This window comes from Lygodium microphyllum, chromosome 15 (genome assembly GCF_053477565.2).
Source record: "Lygodium microphyllum isolate KBCC chromosome 15, Lygodium_microphyllum_v1.1.10, whole genome shotgun sequence".
NCBI lineage: Eukaryota > Viridiplantae > Streptophyta > Polypodiopsida > Schizaeales > Lygodiaceae > Lygodium > Lygodium microphyllum.
This window is the reverse complement of record NC_141149.1, coordinates 99,494,021-99,514,331: the sequence shown is the minus strand read 5'-3', so window position 1 is coordinate 99,514,331 and position 20,311 is coordinate 99,494,021. Positions and strand designations below refer to the sequence as shown.

At 46.0% G+C, this 20,311-nt stretch overlaps 1 protein-coding gene across 9 annotated transcripts in view; it reads left to right on the top strand.

Annotated features, from left to right (window-relative positions):
- Positions 1-19,699, top strand: part of XRCC2 (homolog of X-ray repair cross complementing 2 (XRCC2)) — a 145,738-nt gene extending 126,039 nt beyond the window's left edge. Inside the window, exons 9-11 of one of the 9 annotated variants that reach the window (XR_015693359.1) lie at positions 17,032-17,126; positions 17,271-17,409; positions 19,455-19,693. Coding sequence is in view for 8 of the 9 variants with exons in the window: in XM_087694459.1 (XP_087550585.1) it covers positions 17,271-17,407 (137 nt within the window). In the remaining variant the exon portion in view is untranslated. Of the gene's footprint in view, positions 1-17,031; positions 17,127-17,270; positions 17,815-19,454 lie in introns of those variants that run through there. The other 8 variants (XM_087694459.1, XM_087694465.1, XM_087694461.1 and 5 more) reach the window with 8 other exon arrangements.
- The last annotated feature ends 612 nt before the right edge of the window (positions 19,700-20,311 follow it).

Sequence of the window (20,311 nt, the reverse complement as noted above, 5' to 3'; positions counted from 1 at the left end):
AGAGAGAGGCATTTTTAGTGGATTCAGCCTATAAGAGAGAGGGAGGAGATGTTATTGGTCTGATTTGCAGCCATTGGAGGACCTTTTGAGGTAGCCAGGGGGCAGGAGAAGACCAATCAACAGCATAGGTGATAACATCTACAGGCTGTTGAGATAGAGCAGCAACAGTAAATGATTGATTTTCTTCAGTTCTTTGCATCCACATGCTGTTGTGGTAGGGCAGCAGCTGCATTTGACTGATGTTCAGTCATTCTTCACGACAAAACTTTGATCCCGGCCAACCGAGACCATCCATCCGTAGGATAGACCTATGGCCACATCCACCGCACTTTCCTCAGGTTGTTTTAGTTATTTAATTAGCTAACACATTTAGTTGGACATGTATCAATCAGCTTCCTTAATTAGCCCATTAGGCACTGGTTCCTTCACGTAATCATAGCGCTTGACATAGAAAAGCAATATGAAAGACCAGTCTAAATAATCAAAAGCCTTTTCCAGTTCCAATTGAATCAACACCACTTCCTGATTAGAGTGCCTTGGATAGTCAATAGCCATTTGCACATTTAAGATATTATGCAAAATGTTTCGGCCCTTAATGAAACCATATTGAAGAGGATACACAATGGCCGGAAGATGCTTGTGGAGCCAATTCGCCATCACTTTGGAAAAGATTTTATACATCGAACCCATCAAAGAAATTGGTCTCCAATGTTTCAACATTGACGGCGAAGGAACTTTTGGAAGCAGTTTGATAAGACCTTCTTTCCATGAGGAAGGCATGAACCCCGTTTCCCAAACCTGCTGAAACATAGACGTCAATGGTTTCACCAGTTGAGTAGTAAAAACCTCAAAGAATTCATTGGTGAGACCATCCCAACCGGGACTTTTATCCTTGGGTAGGTATAACAAAACATCCATAACCTCCGCCTCACAAATATCTGTCTCCAAAGTAGTTTGCATGTCATGTGAAACCTGATTGCGGACCAAATCATAGAAAACTGAGCGTGCATGAGTAATTTGGTCAGAAGGTGGAGGAGAAGAACCAAGAAGGTCTAGAAAATAATTCCTGCACATATTCACAATAGTTTGAGGATCAATGACCATTTGACCTTCTGGATCCTGGAGTCTAGTCATATTTTCCCGAGCAGGAGATGCATGTAGAGTGCGAAAATACTTATGATTCGGACGAGCTCTATCTTGCAAATTCTCGGTCAAATTTTGCAATTTGGCCTGCTGATAAGATTTCATCTGAAACTCTTTAATAAGATCAGCCAAACGCATCGCCAGTGGCAGCAGAAATACACCATCTGGAGTGTCCACCAGCAGAGAACGAACCAAAGCCAGTAAGTCCTCCGCTGCTTGTCGGCGCCGCTGACAAAGAGAGGCATGATGGATCCCATACTGCCGAACAACCCGCTGCACATTAGAGAGCAATCATTCAAACGAAGCATTGCCCTCAGAGGAGAAGTCCAATAAGAATCTATCAATCAATTGCTGCATATAGCCCTAAAAGATTGAATGCTTCAAATAAGACGAGTTGAAACGCTAAGGGAGTCTATCCAAAAATTGCTTAAAAGGTGCAATGGGTTGTGCAAGCATCTCAAGCTGTAGAGGGAAATGGTCTGACAAGGCATATTGCTGCAACACTTTCATTTCCAGCATCTCAGGAAGAAAATCATCATTCTGCATGATGTGCATGCGGTCCAACCGTGACCATGTAGTTGCATACTGCGCAGAATGGAAAGTAAACCGTGTAGAAGAACGGTGTAGCCAAGACCAGAGATCTTTCTTAAGTACGGCAAGAGCAAAATCATTCCACACACGACTTTCCGGAGCGTCCATCACCGAATGCTCTGATGTGGACTGTGAAGAATCAACACACATATTAAAATCCCCCATCAAAAAACCCCGTCTGCCAAGTGACAAGGAGGCCTGCAAAGTATTCCAAAGATCCCGGCGGGATAAAGGATCATTCGGAGCATAAAGGCCAAGTAACCATAAGATCTCTCCTTCAAACAAAACTTCAATCACCACAAAACGGCCATGTACATCATTTTTAATAAGAACAGGCTGATATTTCTCATGTACAATCATAAGCACACCAGAATAATGCATGGCATGTGTCCCTGCATAAAACAAGCGAAACCCATGGCAATCCACAACTTTTCCTGCTTCACCGTGACTCGTGCTCAACAACACACAACACATCCCACTGATTCTCATGTAATACAGTCCACATGGCATGTTGCTTATGGCGAGAACAAATGCCTCGCACATTCCACGTGGCTATCTTTATGTGTATTCAAAAAAGAAAATCAGGTACGAGGCACAGCTTGCCTCGATTTAACTTTTTCTGCTAGAATGTCAAGGACTCCCTCATCCAAAAAATCAGCTAACATGGCAAAAGAGTTCTGACGGCCAGATTTAGAGGTAGACGGTATATCCATTGTCTTGGGGATGGAATGGGGATAACGAGGATCCCATGGGGTAATCACGTTACCTCTAGTATCAAAAGCCAACTTAGCAGGTGGACCCTTTGGACCGTTCGTATATACTTTCCTAGTAGGCTGATTACGGGGAGCAGAAGAAACCATAGCATGAGCAGTGTGCTCTGAAGACAACATTTCTTTCCTGCACATATAAGTGCGCATGGAATCTTGTGAAGCAGTAGGTACAGTATCCGCCATGCCAGCATCAAACCTTTTACCTTTTTTTGCACGTACATCTACCCAGTCATTGCCATGGGAATCCAAATCCGAAACATGTTGTTTACCTTTATCCAAAACTTTAGGTGGTTGGGTTGCATCCTGCGACGGAGCATCAAGCACCATATCTTCCATGGGGAGCACAACATGCTCAGCATCTGAAGTCGGTTGCTTCTCTGGGCATTCGGCCATAAAATGCCCCAATTTTTCACACGAAAAGAAATGCCTTGCAAAGTTACCCCATTTCAAACGAAAGTGCAAAAGGATGCATCCCAGAGCAATTAAGACGTAACCAAGCAGGCCTTTTCCTAGCAGTGTCCCATAACATACACAAACGGTTACGATTCATGGCCCTGAGACTCAGAGGGACCAAAACAGTGAGCACAACGGCCATGGCATCCTTTAACAATGGCCAATAGATAGCCAGACAATTTTCCACTTCAACCCACACCGGGCTTTCACGTTGAAGCAGACGCTGAAAATCTGTCATTGGGTGCCATGGCACAACATGGACCAAACGGCGATCAAAGAACAATGGCAGTTTAAACAGGAGATCAGCACGATGCTTCTCAGATTTCAACAGCACCTCATAAAAGCCTCGGGGCCCAACAAAAATCTCTTCAACACACTTCCCTTGTAGCAGACTGTGTAGCCACTGGCGAATACGGGAAAGCATTGGGATCCTACCAGTGAAGAAGAGTATAACAGCACGTTCATAAAACACTGAAAATGAGCGCAAGACATTTTTCGAGTCCACAGTGGCTTCCAGAACATCTTCAGCTCCAGAGTCAGAAAACGCTTCATGATTATGTTGAACATAATCGCCAAGCAGAGTATTGGCAAACTCCAGCAAATGCTCCCAGTCAACATCCTGAGAATCCACAGAATCAGAGGCAACCTGAGCATAAGAATGTTCCTGATGATCCATTGTCTCTTCCAAAGTATGCTTGGTGTGTTTGCCCGCAGGCGCAGGCCTCTCTCTCTCTCTCTCTCTCTCTCTCTCTCTCTCTCTCTTTTTGGTAAAAGGTAATTGTATTAATTACGAAAAAAGGTACAAGTTTACATGATTACAAGATACACAATGATTGTAAGCCAGCATGTGTAAATTGTCAGTACAAAACCCGGACAGAGATACACAGGTCATGGCAAGGACACTGTGGAAATTGCCATATGCTAGGAAAGTAAGTCTTCCGAGGGAGCAAGTCAGAGTGCCGAATGAGATCTATCTGCCAAAGCACGAGGCCTTTAAGCCCGGCAATGTGTCTCGGAACATTAGATGCCGAATAAAAAAGAAAGGCATTCCGAGTGGTCCAATTGTGCCAACATCCCCAGTATCTAAGAAAATGGAACCAGATCTTCATATGCAACTGTGGGGGTGTGGGGTATTTTGGGCGTACAAAAACCCAATCGAAAGGGCTCAGCAAGAAACCAACCACCGCTCGCCAAACCGCTGACAAAAGCGACCATATATTCTTAGCGAGAGGGCAAGAGATAAATCGATGATAGGCCGATTCCACCGTAGTGGTGCAGAAGAAATAATTGCCATTAGAGATTCGACGCTTGGAAAGGGCCGAGGCAAGAGGAAGACCACCAATCGTTACCCTCCAAAGAAAGACCTTGCATTTGAGAGGTGTCTTGTTCACCCAGCCCTCCATCACAATTGCCTTCCACCATGACTGAGATTTCCGCAACCCCTATACAGTATTAGCTTTAGTAACCAGCCATTGATGATCTTTAATCAGAAGATGGTACACATGGTTAACCGAGGCCGTTTCCAAATTCAACCGACCTGCCAGGACCCAGTCCTGCCAAGGGTGATCCACAGCAAGGGCAAAAAAGGGTTGCCTGCTCTGGAGCACTGACAAAAGCTGTTCCCATAAATCATGGTATCCACGAGGGATTCGGAAAAGCCTCCTGGCAGTATGAAACGATATGACGACATTGCGACTGGCAAGGGTGGCATCTGCAACTGAAGTCAAGCCTAAACGGGCCATGCGGTTAAATTTTGGTCTGAGCTCATGTTTGCCTTTCCATGAAAGTAATTGCGAGGCTGTCAACAATTCCAGTTGAAAAGAGTTAATCTGTAAGCGGTCCTCCGTTGGATGCCAACGCGCCTTCTGGAGAACCAATTGCCAAGAGCCGACCAAATGAACAAGCAGGGATGAGGAAGGACTCGAAAACCGAGAGTCTGCATTAAGAACATGCCACCAGGAGCTTCGAATTTGTGTATTACCATGCAGAAGCCCGCAGTCCTCAAGAAAATAACGGGCTATCACGGCCCACGGGTGATGCCTCACACACGTGGCACGAAAAAGAGACCAACGAAGGGCCAGCATATGAGTTTCGGCATCCAAAATGGCCCCACCACCCAGGCGTTTGGGGGTACATGTATGCGACCACGAAATCCACGAAATACCTACATGCAATGAATCCTTTTTCCATAACATGAAACGAATGGGCCGAGTGAGAGCATTCAAAGTAGTAGGAGTCCAAGGCAACAATGGCAAGAAATATGTGAGCATTGGCAGCATAATTGTCTGAGCCACTTTGAGGCGAATATGGAAGGGCCAAGCTTGTGACTTCCAATACAGAAACTTCGCTGCCAATTTCTGTGAAATCCACTGCAGTAGTTGTTTTGGCCGAACCTCAACACCCAAAGGATACCCCAGATGCCTGACAATGGAACTATGGGGAATAACCTGTCCCTGCCAGCCCAATGACTGTAAATCAGACTCCGTGCAACTGAGAATGGCTGTTTTGGAGGTATTGATACGAAGACCAGAAGCCTGACCAAAGAGTGCCCAAACATCTAATGCCTTGCGAATATTGTCCTTGTCCGCACGTAAAATCATAAAGCTGTCATCAGCCAAAGATTGACTAATGAAGTGCTGACCAGAAGAAAGAGACAATCCAGCCCATTGAGCAGAAGTTGCCATGGAAGATAACATCGAGAGAACCGGGTGAGTCACCAAGGCAAAGAAGAGAGGACTCAACGGACAACCCTGTCTCACAGAGTGTGCAAGGACAAAGGGCTCTGTAACACCACCATTTAGCATAACTCGCGAAGAAGCCGCAGCACTAATGGTGTAGATCAAGCGGGACATCCGAGTGCCAAAGCCCATAGTAGACATAAGTTTTGCAATGAAAGACTAGTCTAAATAGTCAAAAGCCTTTTCCAGATCCAATTGGATCAATACCACTTCCTAACTAGAGTGCCTTGCATAGTCAATAGCCATTTGCACATTTAAGATATTATGCAGAATGTTGCGGCCCTTAATGAAACCATATTGAAGAGGATGCACAATGGCCGGAAGATGCTTGTGGAGCCGATTCGCCAGCACTTTGGAGAAGGTTTTATACATCGAACCCATCAAAGAGATTGGTCTCCAATGCTACAACAGTGACGGCGAAGGAACCTTTGGAAGCAATTTGATAAGCCCTTCTTTCCATGAGGAAGGCATGAACCCTGTTTTCCAAACTTGCTGAAACATAGCCGTCAATGGCTTCACCAGTTGGGTAGCAGAACCATCAAAGAATTCATTGGTGAGACCATCCCAACCGGGACTTTTATCCTTAGGTAGGTGCAACAAAACATCCATAACCTCCTCCTCACAAATATCTGTCTCCAACGTAGTTTGCATAGCAAGTGGAACCTGATGTCGGACCAGATCATAGAAGACTAAACGTGCATGCGTCACTTGGTCAGAAGGTGACTGAGATCTTTTTTTTTTTTTTTTTCGTAAAAGGTAAGGTGACTGAGATCTCTCTCTCTCTCTCTCTCTCTCTCTCTCTGTACAGAGGCGGATCTGCTTTCTTTGTCTGTGCATAGGTGTCTACAGCCTCTGTTCGTCAGTAAGCTGCTGCCTCCTGGGCACATATCTGTCCTTGTAGAAGGTCTATCTGGCTGTCCCTGTTACTGTCGTTGCCCGGTCTGTGCAGGGACATATTCTGCAAGCACACCCGTTGAACCTGGCAATTCTGCGATATGCTGGACAGGGCTTCCACGCTGCAGCACAGCACGATCAGAGGTAGGCAGTATGCAGGGCACGAAAAACTTGGCAGGCCAGGTCAGCAGAGTGCAGGTCGCGATGGCAGGCGCCAGGGGCCAGCGCAGGCGACAGCGACCAGGACTCCCTCTCTCGCTCTCGCTCTGTCTGTCGCGATCTGTGCAGGCCTGTGGATGTGAAGCTGCGCGAGCGTGTGGATGTGAAGCTACGCGATAAGGCAGGGGCGCGAGACTGGGGTCAAGTCGCCGTGCAGGAAGGGTCGCACAGGGGACCCATTGCCACGCTCGTTCTCCTTCTTTCTCCTATTCTATCTTCTCTCTTTTTTTTTTCGTAAAAGTTCTATCTTCTCTCTCTCTCTCTCTCTCTCTCTCTCATGCTCTCGTGTGCGTGCACGCAAAGATTGTGTATATTAGTCAAAAACCCTCCTCCTCTCTCTCTCTCTCTCTCTCTCTCTCTCTTTAGTCTCTTTCTTCTTCTTCTCTCTCTCTCCCCCTCTCTCTCTTTTTTTTCGTAAAAGGTAATTGTATTAATTACGGAAAAAAGGTACAAGTTACATGATTACAAGATACACGAGGGCTCTAAGCCAACGTGTGTAAAATCCCAGTACAAAGCCACAAAAAAGTTACACAACTCATGGCAAAGACCCAGAGGAAATTGCCATATGCCAGGGAAGCAAGTCCTCCCGAGGGAGCAAGTCCGAGTGCCGAATGAGATCTATCTGCCAATGCAAGAGACCTTTAAGCCGGGCAATGTGTCTTAGTACATTAGAGGCCGAATCAAAAAGAAAGGCATTCCGAGTGGTCCAATTGTGCCAGCATCCCCAGTATCTGAAAAAGTGGAATAAGATCTTCATATGAAACTGTGGCAGTGTGGGGTATTTTGGCCGCACAAAAACCCAATCGAGAGGGGTTAGAGAGGACCCCACCACTGCACGCCAAACCTGTGACAAGAGCGACTAGATATTCTTGTCGAGCGGGCAAGAAATAAATCGATGTTGGGCCGATTCCACAGTAGTGGTACAGAAGAAACAATTGCCATTTGAGATTCGATGCTTGGAAAGGGCCGAGGCAAGAGGAAGACCACCAATTATCACCCGCCAAAGAAAGACCTTACATTTGAAAGGTGTCTTATTCAACCAGCCCTCCATCACAGTTGCCTTCCACCATGACTGAGATTTCTGCAATCCCCATACAGTATTAGCTTTAACACCCAGCCATTGATGATCTTTAATCAGAAGATGATACACCTGATTAGCAGAGGCCTTTTCCAGACTCAACCGGCCTGCAAGGTCCCAGTCCTGCCAAGGACGATCCACAGCAAGGGCAGGAAAGGGTTGCTTGCCCTGAAGCACTAACAAAAGCTGTTCCCATAAATCATGGTATCCACGTGGGATTCTGAAAAGTCTCCTGGCAGTACGAAACGATGCAAAGACATTACGACTGGCAAGGGTGGCATCCGCAACTGAAGTCACACCCAGACGGGCCATGCGGTTAAATTTTGGTCTGAGCTCATGTTTGTCTTCCCATGAAAGTAATCTCGAGACTGCCAACAATTCCAGTTGAAATGAGTTAGTATGCAAGCGGTCCTCCGCTGGATGCTAACGCACCTTTTGGAGCACCACTTTCCAGGAGCCGACCAAATGTAGTAATAGAGAGGAGGAGGGACTGGAAAACCGAGAGTCTGCATTAAGGACATGCCACCAGGAGCCCGAAGTTGTGTATTACCATGCCGAAGCCCGCTGTCCTCAAGAAAATAACGGGCTATAATAGTCCACGGGTAATGATCCACGCACATAGTGCGAAAAAGAGACCAACGAAGAGCCAGCATATGAGTTTCAGCATCCAAAATAGCTCCACCACCCAGGCGTTTGGGGGTACATATATGTGACCACGAAATCCACGAAATACCTGCGTGCAATGAATCCTTCTTCCATAACATGAAACGAATGGGGCGAGTGAGAGCCTTCAAAGTAGTAGGAGTCCAGGGCAGCAATGGCAAGAAATATGTGAGCATTGGCAGCATAATTCTCTGAGCCACTTTGAGACGGACATGGAAGGGCCATGCTTGCGACTTCCAATACATTAACTTAGCTGCCAGTTTCTGTGAAATCCACTCCAGTAGTTGCTTTGGCCGAACATCAATACCCAACAGGTACCCAAGATGCCTGACAATGGAGCCACAGGGAACAACCTGACCCTGCCAGCCCAATGATTGTAAATCAGTCCCCCTCTCTCTCTCTCTCTCTCCAACATGCCCAGAAACCCTAAATTTTTTTTAGAGTATATACTCTCTCTACTCGTCTATGGTCACTGACCGCCCCCTGTGTATTGGCCAATGCCCGCTATCTGGCTGGCCACTGACCTGATTCGCTTGCGGCCACATCCCTACTCGCAACCGCCCATGTGCTGGCTGACCGCATTTCCCTCTTGGCTGCAACCACCACTGCCTCCTAGCTGCATCCGCTACCTGCATGCAACTGTTGTTTGGCTGGACGCCTCCCTAATTTGCGTGTGACTGCCTCCTCCTTGCTGGTCGCTAGCGGAGTGCCGGCTGACCACGCCTACCTCCTGGCTGCAATGATCGCCACCTCCTAGCTGCATCCATTGCCTGCGTGTTAGCTGCCACCCATGTGATGGCTGACTGTGCATGCACCCTCTTTGCTCTGTTGCTGTTGACTCCTAGTTGCATCCGTCGCCTACTCCTCTCCGCTCTCTCATTGCCCCTCTTATCCTACTGCTCGTAGTTTTTGGGGGGGGGAGAGAGAGAGAGAGAGAGAGAGAGAGAGAGAGAGAGAGAGAGAGAGAGAGAGAGAGAGAGAGAGAGAGAGTTTTTGGGAACGTCCCCCAAGGCACATCATTTGCCCTGGCCCCACACACCCCTCCCCCTTGCATGAGAGAGAGCTTGAGGTATGGCTCCCTCCATCAGCATGTAGTTGTGCGTGCGCGTGAGAGAGAGAGTGTACATCTTAGTATTGTGCAATTGAACGAGAGAGAGAGAGAGGTATATAGGGAGGATAGAGCAGAGAGAGAGAGAGAGAGAGAGAGAGAGAGAGAGAGAGAGAGAGAGAGAGAGAGAGAGAGAGAGAGAGAGAGAGAGAGAGAGAGAGAAGATTTATTGAACCCTAATTGTGACGGTTGTCAGACGAATAGAGCATCTCGTCCAGATTCTCGCCGCCTGAGCAGCGCTGCGGCCGCCCGCTGCTCTCTCACGCACCCTTGGTCAGGGGTTCACCTGCGCGTGCCCGACCTGTTGACGCAGGCGCCTACCTCCTGTGCCTACTCCCGCAGCTTTCGCCCGCCCTACTGATCTGGGGCTCACCTGCTTGAGTCCATCCACTTCTGTACCGGCACCTAGTTGCGGCCCTGTGGCTGTAGCCCTGCGGTGCCTTGGTTTTGCAGGGCTGCGGATTCTGCACACACACACACAGAGAGAGAGAGAGAGAGAGAGAGAGAGAGAGAGAGAGAGAGAGAGAGAGAATTTACGAAAAAAGAGAGAGAGAGAAGCCTGCGTGTCTCTAGCCCCCGCGACTTTTTCACTCGGCCTCTGTCCGACATACATACTGATACAATATGGCTGGCCTGGATCTGGCTTTCATAGACCAAAGGGTGGCAGCTCTTGGTCCGGATTCTGACACCGAGGAACTAGAGGACATGGTTCCGTGCATAGAGGAGATGCCCCCTGCTCTTGACCTCCAGCCAGCGGGCAAACGCACCAAGCATACTTCGGCAGGGATAATGGATCATCAAGATCGTTCCTATGCTCAGGCTGCTTCTGATTCTGTGGACTCCCAGGAGGTTGATTGGGAGCACCTGTCGGAGTTTGCTAACACTTTGCTGGGCGATTATGTTCAACATAATCAGGAAGTCTTTTCGGACTCTGCAACGGAAGATGTTCTGGAAGCCACTGTGGATCCGAAACATGTCTTGCGTTCCTTTTCAGTGTTCTATGAACGTGCTGTGATACTTTTTTTCACTGGTAGGATCCCGCTGCTTTCCCGTATTCGCCAGTGGCTGCACAGTCTCCTACAAGAGGAATGTGTTGAAGAGATTTTTGTTGGCCCCCGGGGTTTTTTTGAGGTGCTGTTGAAATCAGAGACACACCGTGCTGCTCTCCTGTCTAAACTGCCATTGTTCGTTGATCGCCGTCTGGTCCATGTGGTGCCATGGCGCCCCATGGCAGATTTTCAGCGTCTGCTGCAACGTGAATGCCCTGTGTGGGTTGAAGTGGAAAACTGTCCGGCTGTTTATTGGCCACTGCTAAAAGACGCCATGGCTGCTGTGGGCACTGTTCTGGTCCCCCCAAGCCTAAGGGCCATGAATCGCAACTGGCTGTGTATGTTATGGGACACTGCTCGAAAAAGGCCTGCTTGGTTACGCATTAACTGCTCTGGCATGCATCCTTTACATTTTCGTTTGAAATGGGGCAACTTTGCAGGACATTGCTTTTCATGTGGAAAATTGGGGCATTTTATGGCTGAATGCCCAGAGAAGCACCACACTTCAGATGCCGAGCATGTTGCGCAGCCCATGGAAGATATGATGTGTGATGCGCCATCGCAAGATGCCACCCAGCCACCTAAAGTTTTGAATAAAGGTAAACAACAGGTCTCGGGTTTGGATTCTGGTGGCAATGACTGGGTAGATGTACGCGCGAAAAAAGGCAACAAGCATGCTGTTGGCACGATGGATACTGTGCCTGTTGCCTCACCAGATTCCATGCGTACGTATATGCGCAGGAAAGAAATGATGTCTTTAGAGCACTCTGCTCCTACTATGGTTTCCTTTGCTCCCCGTCAACAGACAACTAGGAGAGTGTCTTCAGATGGTCCTAAGGGTCCACCCGCTAAGCTGGCTTTTGATACTCGAGGTAATGTCATTACCCCATGGGATCGTCGTTATCCCCGCTCCATCCCCAAGTCAGCGGATATGCCATCCACTTCCAAATCTGGTCGTCAGAACTCTTTTGCCGTGTTAGCTGATTTCTTGGATGAGGGTGTACTAGACATTCTCGCCGAAAAGGTCTCATCGAGGCAAGCTGTGCCTCGTACCTGATCCTCTTTTGAATCCACATGAAGATAGCTACGTGGAATGTGCGAGGAATTTGTTCTCGCCACAAGCAACATGCCATGTGGACAATATTGCATGAGAATCAGTGGGATGTCTTGTGTGCTGTTGAACACAAGAGTCATAGTGAAGCAGGTAAAGTTGTGGATTGCCATGGTTTTCGTTTGTTCTATGCAGGGACACATGCCAGGCAGTATTCTGGTGTGCTTATGATTGTACATGAAAAATATCAGCCGGTTCTTATCAAGAATGATGTACATGGCCGCTTTGTGGTGATTGAAATTTTATTCGAAGGAGAGATCTTATGGTTACTTGGCCTCTATGCTCCGAATGATCCTCTATCTCGTCGGGAGCTTTGGCATACCTTGCAGAGTTCCTTGTCCCTTGGCAGACGGGGTTTTTTGATGGGGGATTTTAATATGTGTATTGATTCTTTACAGTCCACATCAGAACATTCGATCATGGATGCGCCGGAAAGACGTACGTGGCAGCAGTTGGATTTTGCCGTTCTTAAGCAAGATCTCTGGTCTTGGCTGTATCCTTCTTCTACAGGGTTTACCTTCCATTCTGCCCAGTATGCCACAACATGGTCGCGGTTAGACCGCATATACATCATGCACGATGATGATTTCCTTCCTGAGATGCTCGAAATGAAAGTGTTACAACAATATGCATTGTCGGATCATTTCCCTTTGCAGCTTGAGCTCCTTGCACAACCAATTGCACCTTTCAAGCAATTTCTGGATAGACTCCCGTTGCGTTTCAACTCGTCTTATTTGAAGCATGCAATCTTCCAGGGCTATATGCAGCAATTGATTGATCGGTTCTTATTGGATTTCTCATCCCAGGGCACTGCTTCCTTTCAACGATTGCTCTCCAATGTGCAGCGGGTTGCTCGCCAGTATGGGATCCATCATGCCTCTCTTTGTCGGCGGCGCCGACAAGCAGCCGAGGAACTGCTGGCTTTGGTTCGTTCTTTGCTGGTGGACACTCCCGACGACGCATTTTTGCTATCACTGGCAACGCGTCTGGCTGATCTTATTAAAGAGTTTCAATTGAAATCCTATCAGCAGGTCAAATTGCAACATCTGATGGACACTCTGCAAGACAGTGCTTGTCAGACCCATAAGTTTTTTCGAGCTCTCCATGCCTCTCCTGCTCGAGAGAATATGACAAGGCTCCAGGATGAAGAAGGTCAAATGGTTCTTGATCCGCAGATGATTGTGAATATGTGTAGAAATTATTTCCTCGACCTTCTTGGTTCTACTTCTCCGCCTTCAGGCCAAATTACTCATGCACGTTCAGTTTTTTATGATCTGGTCCGCAATCAGGTTCCTCAGGACATGCAATCTACTCTAGAGGCAGATATTTGTGAGTCGGAGGTCATGGATATTCTGTTACACTTGCCTAAGGATAAAAGTCCTGGCTGGGATGGTCTTACCAATGAGTTCTTTGAGTTTTTTGCCACTCAGCTCGCGAAACCTTTGACGGCTTTGTTTCAGCGGGTATGGGAAACGGGGATTATGCCTTCCTCTTGGAAAGATGGTCTTATTAAACTGCTTCCAAAAGTTCCTTCGCCATCCATGTTGAAACAGTGGCGCCCAATTTCTTTGATGGGTTCTATGTATAAAATCTTTTCAAAAGTTATGGCGAATCGCCTCCATAAGCATCTTCCTGCCATTGTGCATCCTCTCCAATATGGTTTTATTAAGTGCAGAAACATTTTGCACAATGTCTTAAATGCGCAACTGGCAATTGATTATGCAAGGCATTCAAATCAGGAGGTCATACTGGTTCAATTGGACCTGGAAAAGGCTTTTGATTATCTGGACTGGTCTTTCATTGCAGAACTTATGTCTGCTATGGGCTTTGGTGCCTGGATGTCTCGTCTGATCTATACTATTAGTGTTGCAGCATCTTCACGGGTCATGTTGAATGGAGGAGTTACCAAGCCAATTGTCCTTGCCCGCTCGGTCAGACAGGGGTGCCCTTTGAGTCCTCTCTTCTTTGCCTTGCGACTCATCCGGTTCTTTCAATGCTATCTCATATGGCAGCTTCTACTCAGTTGGCTGGATTGTTGCTTCCCTCTGGACAGCACTTCATTGGTCAATCCTTGGCCGATGACAGTTTTATAATTCTGCGTGCGGACAAAGATAATCTTCACAAAGCATTAGATGTTTGGGCTCTTTTTGGTCAGGCTTCTGGTCTGCGCATTAACGCCTTGAAATCGGCCATTCTCAGCTGCACGGAGTCGGATTTGCAGTCACTGGACTGGCAGGGCATGGTTGTCCCCCGTGGCTCCATTGCCAGGCAACTTGGGTACCCTTTGGGGGTTGATATTTCCCCAAAGCAGCTATTACAGTGGATTTCACAGAAACTGGTGGCTAAGTTTCTGTATTGGAAGTCTCAAGCCTAGCCCTTCCATGTTTGCCTCAAAGTAGCCCAGACAATAATGTTGCCAATGCTTACATATTTCTTGCCATTGCTACCCTGGACTACTACGACACTGAATGATCTTAGGAAGTCTATTCGTTTCATGTTATGGAAGAAGAATTCCTTGCATGCGGGTATTTCCTGGATTTCTTGGTCGCATGCATGCACCCCAAAACGCATGGGTGGAGGGGCTGTTTTGGATGCCCACACTCATATCCTGGCACTCCGCTGGTCTCTTTTTCGCACCATGTGCTCGGATTGTCATCCTTGGGTCGTCATAGCCCGTTACTTTCTTGAGGATCACGGGCTTTTGCATGGTAATACCCACATCCGCAGTTCGTGGTGGCATGTTCTTAATGCAGATTCTCGGTTCTCCAATTCTTCCTCATCTTTGCTTGCCCATTTGGTGTGTTCCTGGAAACTGGTCCTCCGGAAGTCTCAGTGGCATCCAGCGAAGGATCGTCTAGCCACTAATTCGTTTCAATTGGAACTGTTGGCAGTCCCGCGGTTAATTTCGTGGGACGGTAAACATGAGCTTCGACCACAATTCAACCGTATGGCACGTTTGGGCGTAACTTCGGTCGCGGATGCTACTCTTGCTAGTCGCAATATCTTCATGTCGTTTCGTACAGCCAGGAGGATTTTCAGGATCCCTCGTGGATACATGCTTTTATGGGAATAGCTTTTGAGGGTGCTTCAGAGCAGACAACCCTTTCCTGCCCTTGCTATGGATCGTCCCTGGCAGGATTGGGACTTTGCAGGCCGGCTGCATTTAGAAAAGGCTTCAGCTAACCAAGTGTATCATCTTCTAATTAAAGATCATCAATGGCTGGTTACTAAAGCTAATATTCTATGGGGATTACATAAATCATGGTCATGGTGGAGGGTAACTGTGATGGAGGGCTGGTTAAATAAGACACCATTCAAATATAAGGTCTTTCTTTGGAGGGTGATGATTGGTGGTCTTCCGCTTGCTTCAGCTCTTTCAAAGTGCCGAATCTCCAATGGCAACTGTTTCTTTTGCATCACCACTGTGGAATCCGCCCGTCATCGTTTTATTTCTTGCCCCCTTGCTCAGAAAATCTGGTCATTCTTGTCAGCCGTCTGGCGAGCGGTGGTTGGTTTCTCGCTTCGCCCATTTGATTGGGTTTTCGCGCAGCCCAAATATCCCACACCGACACAGCCTCATATGAAGATCTTGTTTCACTTTCTTCGATATTGGGGCTGTTGGCACAACTGGACCATTCGGAATGCTTTCCTTTTTGATTCCGCTTATAATGTTCAGCGGCATATTGCTAGGCTTAAAGGTTTCTTGTATTGGCAGATAGATCTTCTCCGGCACTCTGACATCCTCTCTCGGGAGGACTTACGCCGCTGGCACATGGCAATTTCCTCCGCGTCTTTGCCATGATTTTGTAACTATTTGGCCCTCTGGTTCTTGTAAACAGTCAGTTTGTACACACGATGGGGTAGAGCCATCGTGTATCTTGTAATCATGAAAACTTTTCGTAATTAATACAATTAACTTTTACGAAAAAAAAGAGAGAAGATTTACGAAAAAGAGAGAGAGAGAGAGAGAGAGAGAGAGAGAAGAGACGACGCGATGGCGGATCTGGCTCCCCCGTGACCTGGTGACGTGCCTCCTGCCCTGCGCGCTGTGGGAGATCTCCCCCCGGACCTGCGTGGAGTTCGTTCCGCCCTGATGTCCACATCAAGCCTTGCCCTCAACATCTCGCCTGCTGAGCCTACTGAAGGAACGAGCCGTTAGTCGCCTGACAGTCGCCTGGACCTGCGCCTTCAGACAATCTCCTGCTGCGCCACGCTGCAAACGCCCACCGATTTCGAACGCCCTGCTAGTCTGTGGTTCACCTGATCGAGCTCGTCCTGATCTGCACAGGCGCCACGTTGCAGGAAACCCTAATCTTGATTGTCAATGAAAGGAAGCGTCATATCAGCTCGACGAACCAGATTCTGATTCTGCCCATTTACTACTGTACTCTGTGCACTCTATGTGACTTTGCAAGCAGACTGTGTTGCTGCAGCCCTGCTGTAACCTGGATTTGCAGTTGTGCAGAATCTGTACACAGAGAGAGAGAGAGAGAGAGAGAGAGAGAGAGAGAGAGAGAGGCCTGCGTTCGTTTCTACCGCCCGTGAGCTCCTGGCTCTACATCTGACCTGCACAAGTGGTGATACAACATGGCTGGTCTGGATATGGCTTTTATCGACCAAACGTTAGCAGCTTTTGGTCCGGATTCTGATACAGAGGAACGAGAGGATATGGTTCCTTGCACAGAGGAGATGCCTCCTGGTCTTGACTTCCAGTTTATTGTTAAAGGACTTCATCCATATGCTGAGCATAATCAGAAGTTGCTGCGAAAGACTGGAGGGACACACTCTTGGTGTGGCAAATCATTGGATCCTAATGCCAAATGGGTTTCTATCAGAGCTTGGAAGAACAGCCCTCTTATGAGCTTGTCCCACCTTGCTAAGGAGATTCTGGCACAGCCTTTGTTGTTTCCCATGAGGTCATCTTGGTGAGAGAGTGGAAAGATGAAGCGATAAATACATGATGCCAGTTGGAGGGAGCAGATGATGAGAAGGAGAGGTACTCTTTGATGATGTGATGATAGATGAGGAGAGCAGGGAGTATGTGTAGGTGGAGATGGGAGAGCACCCAAATTTGAAACAGAAATGACCAAAATGAAACAAAAACAGTCAAAGATGAGATTGTAAAGAGAACATTGTCTTCATATCTTTGTATGCGAGTTGCAGTTGCCCATTTTTTACTTACACATTCATGGATTTCTCTATTTTGAACTACAGAAGGGGGCCAACAGTTATCAGAGGAGGTTCCTTTTTTTACTGCTGACTGGGAGATTCCTTGCTTACAGCAAACTGACAAGTTTGTTATTGAGGATGTAAGATATCCTTAGTATGTTTGAGTAGAAGTAATATCATGCCGATGGCCATCTGTTTAATGATGATTTAGTTGATGTCTTTAATTTTCGTTTTGAAACACCATTTCTATTATCCGGTTGTTGACACGTTGAATCATCAAACAGAGAGGAGTCAGATTGAAGGAATGACAGTTGTGCAAGCATGTTCTGGAGTAAATCAAGGCAGGGAAGCAAAAACATGGAATCAAAGTGGACACTTAGGAGCCACAGATTCTTCAAATGAATTTATACATGTGTTTTGAAGGTATGCACACACAGCCTGTTATGTACTTCTATTCTCTTTAAGACTTGTGTAGGAGTGTACAATAACACCATATATGCAGAGACTGTTATGTACTTCTGTTCTCTTTAAGACTGTTGTGTAGGAGTGTACAATAACACCATATATGCAGAGAGTTGAACCTCAAGCTGTAAACTTTTTAATCTAAATAACAGCTAAAGTTCATATTGCAAATGGTAGTTTGTCTTACTTGGAGATTAACAAAAGGTCTTCAGACTTGGCTAGCATCCAAATCTGGTGTAGACCTACGAAAATAGATGAAAGAGAAGAGTGTATTGAGAGCTCTAAAGCGCTCTCCTGTTGATCTCTTCAGCAAAGCTTCCCTCCCTCATCTACAGCTCAAATCCTCCTTGTTTTTTAAAGACACCTCTAATAATTATGTAAAATAACCAAGATATGGCTCAAATTATGTTAATAAACAAAGAATATCTCAAAAACATAGGTGAAATGATGTTTTATCCATACATGTCTTCTCGAATAGAAAATGTAAAACTTGCCTTGAGCTAACCAGTGAGTACAAGGTGTTACTAAGCTATCTAGTGAGTACAAGGTGTTACTAAGCTATCTATAAGTCCTCAACTCCAAGAGATAAGTAGCAGTGAAAGAAAAATACTTTAATTTTTGCAATCTAGTTAAAACTCAAAAAGTACACCTCAGACAATAAAACTTAATTGATATTGTACAAAATAGTATAACTTATATTTTCTCCATATGTATGACAATTTATTTTTCCTTTGAAGTTGTATAATTTCATCAAATGCAAACTCTTGAAGTGGTAAATCATCAATATGCATGAATCAATATGTTGTGTTAATATATTTTTCTTAATAAAAGCTTGCGCACTAGTTTTTTTCACATACTATAATATTTAAGCCATAGATCTATGGGTCTATTTTTATAATACTAGATACTTTTGTCAGGTAATAGAGCTTCTATTAATTGTAACCCAAGTATCATTTAAACTTCATCATTTTTTTTCAAATAAAATAAATGCTTTGAATGTCAACAATTATTGGATTTTGGAATTTGATCATCGAGATTCAAACTTTCATAAGCTTAAAGATTGTAATGCAAACTAAGGGTAAGAGGTTAAGCATAAGTAATTTAAGGTATTAAGGTAACAAAAAGAGAAGGTAATATACACTAGCACTTTTGACTCGACTTTTCTTCCTCAACTAATGCTACAATGAGCTCATGAATGGATGTGGAGGGGTTTAATATTTAATGTGCAAGGTTTGTATCTACCAAGTGAGTGTGCTATGTGACCTAGCTTGTGTTGTGTTAGTGTGTGATGACTAGCTTGTGTGTGTGGTGTAACTAGTATCAGATGCTTAATTGCATTGTGTAGTGTGATAGGATGGTATGTTTAACCTTGTGTGTAACGGAGTTCTAACAAAGGTTGAGGGGTGCATGCAAAGGATGGGGGCATTCAAGGAATGATAATTTAATTTGTGAAATAGTGTGGTTCTAGGTGCAAGTACATTAGGTAAAGGTGCATTGAATGGTTTCATGTGTGCCTTGGAGGAGTTGGATTGTGTTTATTTGAGAGTGTATGGCTAGGGGGTGGTGGCTACAGCTAATGATTTCCACTATGCTTTATTGTTGGTTTTATGGTGACATGAGATTCTACTTCCAATGTTTAAGGTGCTCTCAACCAGAGCACTAGGTGCATTAGAGGCAATACCAAGAATTAATGGGCTTATAACCCTAGAATTCATCAGGTTGGTCCTAGAAACGGTGCTTAGAGTGATGTGACATGACGCTTAGGTGTGTCCTAAGGCCAATGCCCTTAGCATGAATGGTAAATTATTACCATGTCATAAGTGTGTTTTGACGTATGACCTAACGTGTCTTAGCTTGAAGTAACTCCCTTTGATGTTCTCAACTTGTGACTCCTTGGGTTGGTTTTGCTTATGCAATGCGGGTTTATTGTCTAGACTCGAAGATTTAGTGGATTTGATCTACTTAGCATGAGGTCTCATGGTTTGTTTATGTGTACTTTTTTACAGCTTGATGATGCTTGTTGAGGCCCAAGCATTCAATGTGCTCAATCCTAAGTTCAACTTCACCCCAAGTTCGTCTTCACTTGATGGCTCAAGGAATGAGGGTTTCTATCAAAATCTTGATTGCAAGTTCTCCAAGGTCAATGCTTGAGGGTTAGATGTCAAACTAGGGCTCCTCCAATGGTAGCTACATGAACATGAGACATGTGTACAATGCGGTGAGGTGTAATGAACTAAGTGGTTGAGGCTAGAGGTGAGGTGATGAACTTTCGAATGAATGTGCTCACCCATGCCAAGGCCCATGAGGCTTTTTATCCTTCTTATAAGAGAAAATTAGCTTATGTTCATCACTAATATTATGTAACTTTATTTTGTCCCTTTTGACTCTATCTTGATTCTTAGATTATGGGCCAGTTGAGGTGGCAAATTGTTGGCAGAGATCTATGTGATTATGACCAAGGTGTAGGATCCTTGTGGTTGTTGGTTGGTTGGGGATCGGTGGATGGCAATATAGTGGGTCGTATCAATAGTATGGTAGCCTTGACTTTGATATTAGTTACTATATTGTAATGTGGATGTCCAAGTGGGTGCACTGTTATGATGGTGATTGTGATGGCATGTAGTGGTCCGAGGTAAAGGAGGTGGTCTGAGCAACACGAGCCATGTGGTTAGAGTATTGGCTAGTAGCATTGCAAGGGTTGAGGAGCAAGCCTTAGCACATGGATCGAGGTGGATCGTATGATGGTAGGGCTAGCCCATGCAAGGCCAAGGTGAGATGATGGCCTATGTGGCCTTTCAACCAAGATGGAGACTACCTAGTTGGCACGGGTTGAAGTTGTGAGGCATGTGGGGGAAGCCAAGAT